This window comes from Phyllostomus hastatus, unplaced genomic scaffold (assembly GCF_019186645.2).
Source record: "Phyllostomus hastatus isolate PE091 unplaced genomic scaffold, TTU_PhHast_1.1 phas_contig_402, whole genome shotgun sequence".
Lineage (NCBI taxonomy): Eukaryota > Metazoa > Chordata > Mammalia > Chiroptera > Phyllostomidae > Phyllostomus > Phyllostomus hastatus.
In genome coordinates this window covers 15,214,383-15,226,020 of record NW_025333873.1, presented here as the reverse complement: position 1 = coordinate 15,226,020, position 11,638 = coordinate 15,214,383, and the positions used below count along the sequence as shown (strand labels likewise).

The window sequence follows — 11,638 nt, the reverse complement described above, 5'->3', positions numbered from 1 at the left end:
ACGCGCGGAGCCGCCAGGAATGTTGGCATCTGGTCCTTCCCTGGAACTTTCCCTAGAGATAAAGCCTGGACGGAGGGAGGCGGCGTCAGCGTCTGCGGGCTGCCTGGGACGTTCCTGGCCTCTCGACGTCCTCGGTGGAAACCCAGCCTCGGAAAGGGGCGAAGGCGCCCGCTCGCTTTGCAGTGGTGACGAGGGCGCGGATGCTGCCCCGCCGCCGCGGGCGGGCTCGGAGCACCCGGGACGTCCGCCCGCCGCCCCCAGGCCGCCGCAGGGGTGCTGTTCTTTCGGAAAAGTCTAGTGCTTCCTAGTGCAGCCCCCGAAGGTTCCGAGGAGGAACACAGGGGGCACGGGGCGGGGGTCGGGGAGAGACCTTCGGAAGGTATTTTTAGGAGCCCAGCGTCCCAGCCACCCCCGCTAGCACCCAAAGCAATAAATAACTCTCGCCATCAACTTTGGCAGCCACCTTCTGCCCCTTCCCCCCCCCCCCCGCGAAGACCTCGGTTGCAAAAACAAATTAAAAAGCAAAACCTTTTGCTTTGGCAACCTCTACGCCACCCTACGCCTCCTTCGGCAAAAGGAAGATTTCTTTCTTCTCCCTCTCCTGGCTTGCTTTTTTTTTTTTTCTTCTCCCCCTGACCCCCCCCTCCCCTTTTCTTTTCCTCTGCGTCCTTCCTCTCCCCAAATCGCTGGAAACTTAAGCCGTGCAGCGGCTGCAGGTGCGCGCGGGCGGGCGGCCGGGCCGGGGCGAGCCTGGGACCGCCGGGCCTCGCAGGCATTGATCAGCTGGGCGCGCGCGCTGAGTGACGGCGCGGTTGCCATGGCAGCCGCCTGAGCGGCGCCGCGAGGACAAGGCTGCAGGGCGGCGTGAATGGGCGGCGTCACGCGCCTGGCGCCAGAGAGTCTGCTCCGGGGCTCGGGCTCCGGCCCCGCCGCGGCCCGGCCCGCGCGCCGCCGCCGCCGCCGCCGCCGCCGCCCATTCATCACCTGTCAGGGACCACTCGGGGGGTCACGGGCGGAACGGACACAGCTGTGGGAACAAAACCGGGAGGGAAGAAAGGCGAGCGCTCCCCAGCGGGCCAGACGTGCGCAGAGGACCTCGGGGCGCCCCCTCCCCCCGCAGGCCCCTCCCGCGCCCCCCCCCCGCGCTGCATCACGCGCGCCGGGCCGGGGCTGCTTCTGATTAACGCGTGGGGCTGGACGCGCGGCGAGCCGCCGGCCGGGCCGGGATGGGGACGCAGCGCCCGCGCGGGCCCTGCAGCCGGCTAGGGGGACTTCCAGGCCGGCGTGTCGCTTTAAGTGGCGGGGGGGGGGCGGCGTCTCCACCCCCCACCGGAAGCCCTTCACACCTTCCCACCACCCACGGGCCGCGCAGATCCAGGGCCCGGTCTGCAGCTGGGACCATCTGAACTTGGGCGGCCTCGCTTGCCAGTCGGCGGAGACGGCCACCGACAGGTCCTTCGGGGCCTGGTGGCCGCCCCGCAACGCCCCGGCGCGCTTTCCCCCACGAAACCCCCATTTTCAAGGCGATTCCGTGTTGGGCTCGCCGAGACAGACCTACCAGGGACTGGAGCCTTTCTTTTTTAATCATTAACTTATACAGCCTCATAATCTCCTTAAAATGATCTTTAAATGCACGCAGGACTGGGTAGCGTGCCAGTGGGGTCGACCTCGACACCGTCGGGCTGCCTGGACTCTGGCATGGCAGCGGAAGAAAGAAACGGCAGAAAATGTGCACCCCGTTTAGCCATTGTACTACCCCGGGGCGCAGAAACGGTCACGGGAGGAGGCGCTACCCTCATCAACTTCCCCAGGGGGCAAGTCACACCGCTCCGCTCTCCTTGCCCCCAGCAGAGCCGGTCCGTGGGGGGGCGGGGGGCGGGGAGGGGGTTCCGGCGCGCGGCGTCCTGGGCAAGAGCTGGGAACGCGTCGGCATCTCAGAGCGGCAAGGTCCAAGAATCCCAAGTCATAATCCGAGAATCCCGGAGATGTGTGTTTACATTGGCTATTGTTGTAAAATAGTCAAAGTATAACATCACGAGCCGAAATAGTGTCAAAACAAAATCTGTTCCTGCCGCACGTCTGTGACAGAGACACATGCACACAGCGCCCATCAAAGGCTGGGGCTGTGGGGGACTCGGGCATGAAGTCATTTCCAGACTCGGTGTTCGTCGAACCCTCTGCCAGGAAGCAGACGCCGCGGCGCTCGCAAGGGCCTGGCCCTCCACAGATCTCTCCGCTGGCCAGGAAGCCGCCCACCTCCCTCCTGCGAAGCGAGGTGGCTGGGTTTTCGGGCGAGTGACCTGCACCTCCGCGCCACCCACCCCGCCTCCCTAAGGAGAGGCCCTGGGGCGGGCACAGGGCTGGCCCACCGGCGGAGGAATTCATCACCGATGGAAGGGGAAAGACTGTTTCCCCATTATTAAGCGCTGCTTTTTCTCCCCCCTTTCTCTTCTTAAATGCAAAGGAGGTGGGGATCACTGTGGAAAAGGCGGAGGTCCTGGCCAAACACAAACAAGATGCTCTCGCATTTTTCTGGTGGAGTGTGCGCCGGGGTGAGCACGATGTTCAAAACCCACAATTTACTGTGGGCTTCAGCTAAGCTGGAATTACGTGTGAATTAACTGCGAAGTGTTTGAATAAAGAGCTGCAAACTTTAATAAAAATTTAGACCTCAGGAATGAGTGTTTAAAGATTTACAGGAAAGGAAAAAAAATAAAGGAAAACACCCCCTAAGCTGCATTCATCACCAGCGCGGAAAAGACTCCAAACCTCACACAGGACAATGGTTAAGAAGAAGAGTGTGAAGATGTCGGTCCAGGGCTGGGGCCGCCTAGCTGTCACGAAGCTTTAAAAGCACTGGAGGTGCTGGAATGTGACACCCGCAATCACTCCTTGTGCATAATTAATTACATTACTTTGCCACCTACACTGCAGGGCACAGACCCGCAGCCTCAAGGGCAGTGTATGTAAATACGGCCTCAATATGCAAATTACCCTAATGATTTCCGATTAGTGCGATCATTATAATAGTTCTGCCCAGTTCGGGAAAAGGCCCCCCAGAGCGTCCTGCATCTCAGAGCTCCTGCGCGTTCGGCTCCGTTCCCAACGAGCACGCACACATGCCACCGAGCTGACAACAACGCCTCCCGCGTTGCTCTGGGTTGCGGACCCCGCACTGGACCCGTCCTTGAGCGCGCGCGTGGATTATTTTCCCCACAAAGCTTTTCCTTAAAAGACCGAAGTCTCTCTGTAAATGTCAGTTGCCAGTGACGAACTTAGTTGCGTTTTTCCTTTGTGCAGAATTGCTTTCTGTCTAGGTAACATTCCCTGCCTGGGTCGCAGGGAACTGGGGCTTTGCCTCGGCGGCGCGGACCTCGCCGGGGGCGCTGCGAATCCAAGGCTGCGGAGCGGGGGCGGGGGTCGCTCCAAGGTGTCGGGCACACCCTAGGGCGAGGGTCCTGCCTCCCCATTGGAATGAGAATTAAGACGCACACTTAGACTGCTGCGAGTCCCCCTCCCCCACCTTCCCTTACCGACCCGGTTCTCTCCCCGGCTTCCCCGCCCCCCACCCTCTCCCCCCGGGCCCCCTTCACTCTGCCCCGGTGTCCCTGCCCCCTCCGGCCCCGCGCGTACTGTACTCTATTTACCACCCCAGCTGGGCTCGCGCTCGCCCCGCCCACCCCGCGGGGATTGGCTGCAAACGCGGAAGGACCGAGCTCTCGCCCCGCGCCCGCGCCCGCCAATGGGAGAGCCCACCCGGCCTGATGGACGCGTCTCCTTTCACCAATGGGGACGCGGGAGAGCTGGATCGTGTGGCCCCGGCTAACGCAGATAAAAGCCGCCCCGCCGCGCTCCCGGCTTCATTCTGAGTCGAGCCCGGGGCCGAGCGCTGGGAGCTCAGCAGGCGGCGGCGGCGGCGGCCTGATCTCCGGGGCAGCCCGCTCCCTCCCGCTCTCTCCTTCCTTCCCCGCGGTCAGCATGAAAGCCTTCAGCCCCGTGAGGTCCGTTAGGAAAAACAGCCTTTCGGACCACAGCCTGGGCATCTCCCGCAGCAAAACCCCGGTGGACGACCCGATGAGCCTGCTCTACAACATGAACGACTGCTACTCCAAGCTCAAGGAGCTGGTGCCCAGCATCCCCCAGAACAAGAAGGTGAGCAAGATGGAAATCCTGCAGCACGTCATCGACTACATCTTGGACCTGCAGATCGCCCTGGACTCGCACCCCACCATCGTCAGCCTGCACCACCCGCGCCCCGGCCAGAGCCAGGCGTCCAGGACGCCGCTGACCACCCTGAACACGGACATCAGCATCCTGTCCTTGCAGGTAAGGCCTGCCCCCGGCGCCCCCCGGCTCGCCGCCGCGCACCCCGGCTCCCCTCGCCCGGGCTGCCGCGGGCACACCCCATTATTGTCCAAACGGCTGTGGTCGGGGACTGCACAGATGAGCCAATTAACTTTATTTTCTTACCAATCTGGTGTAGACTGAGCCGTGCGTGAAATTGCTTTAAGTTCTGACATGCTCATATCCCTCTCTCTGATCTGAATTATAGCACAGACATATTCCACGGAACTTGCTGCTATATGGGCTACTTTGAGAGAGAGAGAGGGAGAAAGAGGCCCTTTCTCCGTAAGGTTGTCTAACATCGTGCCGTTTGTCCCCTGTCTCTCGCAGGCTTCTGAATTCCCTTCTGAGTTCATGTCAAATGACAGCAAAGCACTCTGTGGCTGAGTAAATGGTGAGTGTTTTTTTTTTTTTTTTGCCTGTGGCTCCCGCTGGCGAAACTGCCCCTGGAGTGTTTCTTCGCGTGTGCGGGTACTTGTGTATCAGTAAAAAACTGGATCTAGTAAATGAATGTGAGTGCATTGTCCGCATGTAGGAGCTTCTAGCCCTGGTGACCCAAGATCCCAGGGTATTTTACTTAAAAAAAAAAAAAAAAAGGAGAAACAGGCCAAGAAGTTCCTAGGAAGGTGGTGGAAGAAAGTGTGTGTTGGCTTCTGTCTGGAATGCAGTGCCCTGGCGGCTGTCTGCTGCTGCTTTGGTACTACGAGGTACTAACCTCCGTGTGATTAATCTTATCGCCGCAAATTCCACAGGGACCCTCCTTCCCAAAACTGTGGCCCCGTGGGATTCCGCGAGGCGGGCACTGCTGCCCTGTGCCTCAGCCCGCCCTGCCTGTGATGTGGGATCCGGCTGCCCTATCTGTTAACGAAAGGGCTGTTTTCAATCAAATAATTGTTACAAGAAGCAGACTGGCGCCTGGGAGCGCCGCTGCTGCAGATCCGAAGGGGAGATTGCGCTGGGAAGTTTTTCCCTGGAGTCGCTGCTGTTTCAGTGTTTAATCTGCGCTGTGGGGCCGAGTGTTGTGTGTGCCGCATCTGGACGCCGGGGTTTGCCCAATCTGAGTGTTTGGTTAAATGTTCAAACTGTGGCTTCCTCCCGGCGCCAGCCTTGCCCGCCTCTGCCCTTAGGTTGCCTTCTCCTAAACTTGCCTTTCTCTCGCAATCTTTTGCAGGTGTTCATGACTCTCCCCGCTTTGCACAACAACAGACCCACAGGAACTTACTTTTCAGCCATTTCACAAGGAGGACAGCACGTTGAATGGACCTTTTTAAAAAATGGAAGCAGAACCAAGAAGGGTCAGATCCTCCTCCCCGGGGAGTTTCTGCGCGGGCCGGACTGTGGTAGTTATTTATGAAAAAGACTTTTAATGCCCTTTCTGCAGTTGGAAGGTTTTCTTTATATACTGTTCCCACCATGGGGAGCGCCAACGTGAAAATCACAAGGAATTGCCCAATCTTAGCAGACTTTGCCTTTGACAAAGGTGGAGCGCGAGTACCAGAAGGATCCAGTGTTCAGTTACTTAGTGAAGTCTTTCGGTCAGCAGTGGCCATTTGGACGCAAGCCTGCTGAATGCTGTGTATATATTTATATATAAATATATATTGAGTGAAACCTTGTGAACTCTTTAATCAGAGTTTTCTTGTATAGCGGCAGAGATGTCTATTTCTGCGTACAAAGTGTAATGATGTACCTATGCTAAACTTTTTATAAAAGTTTAGTTGTAAACTTAACCTTTTATACAGAATAAATCAAGTGTGTTTATTGAATGGTGATTTGCTCGCTTTATTTCAGAGGACCAGTGCTTTGATTTTTATTATGCTATGTTATAACTGAACCTGAATCAATACAAGCTCAAATTTATGTAGACTGTGTAAGATGATAATAAAACATGTCTGGAGCCGATATCTGAATTCTGGATGGTTTTTCAGGTCTCACCCCGGCCCCCATTTTATTTAACCCCTTGCCCTTCACCCCTGCAGCCACGGCCACTCTGGAGGCCTTGTTGGTAGCTCCAGAGCAGAGACGCTTATCTGATACAAGCCCAGGGCTGGGACGGTAGACACACCCGAGTTTCTCTTAGTTCCTCAGGGAAAACTGGTTCTGTGCCTTGTGGCTGAGTTTCAGACTGAGGAGTCGCTCATTCAAAGTGAACCTGGAGTCTGGACGGGCTGCCTGCCCGAGGAGGTGTTCCGACACTTCTGGAGTAAAGGGAACTGCTTGTTCCTCATAAGAGAAAAGGATCCATAGGTTTCAGATCGTGAGGGAAGATTTAGGGGAAGGGCTAAGAGACCCCTCGGGTGTCACCTGGCTCCCAGCGGCGGAGCTGCGGGGCCCCGAGCGCTCGGCCTCCGCAGCTTCCCGGTACTGGGTGCACCCGCCGCCCGCCCAGCGCCCGGAGGCAGGGCTGGGCCTGGCCTGCTTTCCCGCGCAGGTGGCTGCGCGCTCGCCCTTCACCCCTGACTGCGCTCCCCGACTCCCAGGGAAGGAGAGGCGAGAGACACCCCCACGTGCCGTGGCTGCGGCGAGCCCCCACGTGGTAACATTCGGACCCTGCTTTAAAAGGGGTGGTTAATCTAGATACGTCTTTAAAACTCAAAAGTCCTCGTGTATTTGTACTATATTCTCAAAGTGGGAGATACTCCCCTAGGGGTGAGGGCCGGGGTGGTAGGTTCTGGAAGGCCCGAGGGAGGAGCGCTGACCCGGAGGAGGGAAGGGGCACGGCAGTCGTCTCACCTGGGGCCACCCTCTGGGCCCGGCCGTGCAGGTGTTGGGGGGGGCGGGGGCGGCGCTTCCTGCCCGGACGCGGAGTCCATCGCCCGCCAGCGGGGGGAGGGGCACCGGGCGGGGGCGGCCCGCACGGCTGGGGACCCCCGCCGCGCCCCGGGGCCGTCGGTGCGGTTGGTACCGGTGCTCCGGGGCGGGGCGGGGCGGGCTCGGCGGCGGCACCGGGCCGGGGCCGGCGGTCCCGACGCAGGCCGCGCTCCGGACCCGGCACCCCGGGCCTGGCCACCGCACGCCAGCCCGCCTGGCGCCGCCTGGCAGGGTCCCCGCGGGGCGAGGGCGGGAAGCGCGGGGGTCAGCCGCCGCCCTCAGCCCGGTCCTTCCGTCTGTCCTCCGGGGGCCGCGCGCGGGCGGGGGCGCAGGCACTGGCCCGGGTCGCCCCCAGCCTCGGCGACCCGCGCGCGGTCGGCCCGGACGGGCGAGGGAGCTGCCCGGACGGAGGGCCGCCGGCAGGGGCTCCTGGGCCCTCCGGGCAAGCCGCGCAGCAGGGGCGCGGGCGCCGGGCGCCGGGGACCGCGGGCCGCGGTTGGACGCGGGCCCCGAGGAACGGCGGCAGCGTCGGGGAAGAGCGCCACCTTCCGGAGGGAACGGGCGGCGGCGGGGCCGGGCGGCGCGTGCGGTCCGGCCGGTGGAGGCCGAGCGCCACCTGCTGGCGGGCCCGGGGAAGGCGGCCCGGGAGGGGGCGGGGCGGGGGCGGGGCCGTGAGCTGGGGGCTTGGACGCCTGGGCAGCAGCACAGTCTTTTGAAATGAGAGGTGATGTCACGAGAGATTACCTCTCTCGCACGTGCAAGTCGTTTCCACGTGTGAATCTCATTTCATCTCCGCCACTCCGCATCCTTGTTGTAAACGAGTACCTACCACCAACTCGAAAACTGGGTCGCGCCGGCCCGGATTTTAGTAAATGCATCGGACGCGACCTCTGGCTGCAAAGAGGTTACAACTGCGTGGCGGAGAAAAATGAATTGTGAAGTCCAATGAAACCCAGGCCGTTTCCCTCCCTTTTCCTTAACTTTTTTGTGTTATCTTATTTTATTTTATTTTTCTGAGCTGCTTCACAGCGTTAACTGGGACTTCCCGGTGACGGTGAAGGAGCGGGACGATGTCCGTGTCTTCTTATCCCAGATCCTACCGAGAATAGGTCCGGCTTTCTCCGCTGTGCGTCACGTGGCCCTAGGGTTTGGTGGGGAGATACAGTCCATCAATTTTAGGAGGAGCGCTTCAGGGTTAGGGTGGGGTTTGGTTTTGTGGGTTTTTTTGAGAATCGTAAAAAATAACTTGGGGGTGCGTTTGGTAAAACATTTTCACTGTGTCGATATTAGCAGACTGCACTGGTTTTTCCGTGCATGCCTGCGATGCACGCTACTCGAACGAGCCAACACGGTGGAGTTCCATTAGCCAGTCTTTTACTAGAAAAGGAGCTGTCGCTTCTTTTCTGTCCTCACCCGGTTTTGCAGCCAAGGCCTCCCTGACCGCAGACGACAAATGTGCAGGTCAGTTCGCATCTCGTTTCGGTTCCCAACACCGCGGACAGATGCTCGGAGGCAGGCAGACCTGCGGTCTCCCATTTCTGCAGAAACTGGGCGCAGAGGCGAGAAGCGAGCGACCAGGGGGCACACAGTGGCCCAGGACAGGCTCCCTCGGCCCCTGGAGAAGGGGCTTCCGGCGAGGCACAGGGTGTAGCATGTGCGAGGGCCTGGGGAGCGCCAGCCGGAGACCGCAAGGGCGGCAGGGCCGCGGAGAGAGCTCAGGGACGCGCGTGCGCACGTGCGCCGAGAGTGCAGGGGAGGCCGTGACCCGAGTCGTCAGGGGCCCCGGCCCGACCGGAGCTGGGGTGCAAGGGTTTGCAACCGCTCGAAGCAGGACATCGGCGCTGAGACCAGCATGCAGGACGGTGGAGGCTGGTGATCTCGCCATCTCAGCTCTGTCTGCCTGAGCTCAGGAGGGAACCAATGTCTCCCTGGAACACTCAGAGCCCTAGAGCGGCCTTCCTGAGGAGGGGATCGGTCTGAGACATTCTAATGCAGACACATTAACATAAAAATGGGCTCCTGGCTGGCGCCCCCCCCCACCCCCGGGTTTCCTGGCCATAGCAAACACAGCGCATCTGGAGAGCGAAGCCCTCAGCAGAGCCCACACCGAGCTCTCAGTGGCTTGCTGAAAGTCCGTTTAAAACTTAAAAATTTGCCTTGGCTGGTGTGGCTCAGTGGATTGAGTGCCGGCCTGAGAATCAGAGGGTTGCTGGTTCAATTCCCAGTCAGGGCACATGCCTGGGTTGTGAGCCGGGTCCCCGGTGTGTGTGTGGGGGGGCTCGTGCCAGAGGCAAGCACATATGGATATATCTCTCCCTCTTTCCCTCCCCTCCAGTCTCTAAAATAAATACATGGGATCTTAAAAAAATACTTAAAAAAAAACTTAAAAATTTGTCTAAACCTCTGGAGAGCAGTTTGCCACGAGAGACGCCGTAGAGATGATGAAGGGAAAGAGTAGAAACCAAAGAACTGTGAAGGCTATAAATAAGGGTGATTAAACTGATTAAAGAAATCAAAGAACTAATTGAAAACATAAGAAAATCACAAGCAATTGTTACTGAAATTGAAAACTCAATGAAATGGTTAAAACCCAGATTAAAAACTACTGGAGCATTTTATACACTAACCAGGCACAATCTGAAACGATATGAAGAAAACAACCCATTTCCCACAGCATCAAAGAGAGCAAAATACTTAGGAATTGACCGAGGAGAGGAAAGACATGCCGTGACAATGACAATGCATTGCTGAAAAAAGTTAAAGAAGACATAAATGAATGGGCAGATACTCCGCATTCATGAATCGGAGAGTTTAATATTGTTAAAATGTCGATACCACCCAAAGCAATCAATCTACAGTCAGCGCAATCCCTGTCCAAACCCCAGTGATTGTTTTTTGCAGAAATAGAAACACCCATTTAAAAATATACCTGGAATCTCAAGAGAGCCCAAATAGCTAAAACAATCTTAAAAAAAACACTTGAAAAAAACGGTGACCTACCCACGTCACCGGGCCGGGCGGCCTCGCACCCACGGAGACGGAGGTGGGACTCGGCTCCGTGAGCACAGGCACCTCTTACGGGTCCCCCTGCGGCAGCAAGGAACACGCGTGAGGCCCAGAGGTCGTGCCCCGCCTCTCCTCTGCCCTGTCACGCACGTGTTTCCACGGGCGCCGACCTGTGGGAATACGGTCCGAGGTCGGAAGGCTTTTTTCCCCCTGGAGCCCACGCCGTACATGTTATTTGACAAACAGAGTCTTCGAAGTAAGTTTCGTCAGTTCTGCAAGAAAGTTCTTAAAAACTCACACATCCCTTCGAAGGCCTCAACAGAAAAAAGGGGAGAGAAGGAACCCCACGCAGCCCCGCAGGCCGCGGGCAGGGAAGGCCGCGCCCACCGCCCTCCGTTCTCCAGGTTTCGCCCCAGCCTCGCCCAGGCCTCCCGGGGAAAATCACTCCCAAACATGTCAACTGGAACTTCACTCCCCCACGGGAAATACCTGAAGGAGCGAGAAACCTCACATTTAAATTTGATCCAAACTGGCTGAGTCCATCCGATTTAAAACTGTCCTGACTAGGGAGGTTTTCTGGCCCAGCCTGTCAGGCCCTGGGGTGCACCCCACAATGCCCGTGGCACGTACCCCACAATGCCCGTGAGAACCTTCCGGAAGCAAGGTCTGCGTCAGTGACCCCGTGAGCGCTTTACACCTAGGGGGCCGTTTCACTCCGTCCGTTACAACCACTGAGGGTCACCGGCCAGCTTGTCTCCGCCCGGACCCCCTCAGTGTGACGTGAGACCCTCACAGTGCAGGGGCAGCTCCCAAGGCTCACGAGAGGGGGGGACTTAAAGCAGAGCGTTGGCTCGGGGTGACTGCCAGGCTGCTGCAGCATGGAGGCCCCGCACATACGCAGCTGCAGACAGACAGCGACACAGGTCACCTCTCGGTTCCGAGGGGCGGGGCGGGAAGGGCTTGGTTAGGAGCTTCCGGCTCAGGGTTCGCCACCTGGAGGTTGGTCCCCGCTGGAGAATCTGCCTCCGGCCCCTCCCTCGGGGGGGCCGTGCCCCTGCTCCCCCCGGGCTGCACGGGCTGTGGCTTGTCCCCGGGCTCTGCGGCTCTGTCCCTCCCGAGGGCCCCCGAGGTGGACAGGGCGGTCAGCATGGAGCCGGGAGCTGCCAGTGTGGCGGGCGGGGCGCGCAGCCCCGCATCCTGACGGTCCCCAGCGCGCGGAGCGGGTCTGTGATTACGACGTGAGGTCATCCCCGCGGGAACGACACCGAAGGATGTCTAATGCCCGTCTTCTGGAGACTCGTCACCAATCTTGTCCTGGGTTCACACGGGGAAGCTTTCAGCCTCTCGGCGGGGGGCTTCCACACTCTCAGTTGGGTCTGTACCCCCACCCCGCCCGCCCTCCCCCGCCCTCGGCCGGAGACAGGGCGGGTGAGCCAGGGCCTCCAGGGTGCACTGAGGCCCGGCCTGTGGGGCACCC

The 11,638-nt window shown here is 59.3% G+C and overlaps 1 protein-coding gene across 1 annotated transcript; it reads left to right on the top strand.

The window, feature by feature from the left end:
* The first annotated feature begins 3,862 nt into the window (after positions 1-3,862).
* ID2 (inhibitor of DNA binding 2) lies at positions 3,863-6,246 on the top strand. The gene is made up of 3 exons (XM_045844504.1): positions 3,863-4,326; positions 4,675-4,738; positions 5,516-6,246. The coding sequence occupies exons 1-2, from the start codon at positions 3,979-3,981 to the stop codon at positions 4,729-4,731; spliced, it is 405 nt and encodes a 134-aa protein (XP_045700460.1). The 5' UTR covers positions 3,863-3,978; the 3' UTR covers positions 4,732-4,738; positions 5,516-6,246.
* The last annotated feature ends 5,392 nt before the right edge of the window (positions 6,247-11,638 follow it).

Excerpts from the sequence above, each read along its gene's own strand:
- ID2 (XM_045844504.1), top strand. The coding sequence starts at position 3,979 with ATGAAAGCCTTCAGCCCCGTGAGGTCCGTTAGGAAAAACAGCCTTTCG. Across the intron at positions 4,327-4,674 it reads TCAGCATCCTGTCCTTGCAG|GCTTCTGAATTCCCTTCTGA; the intron begins GTAAGGCCTGCC and ends TGTCTCTCGCAG.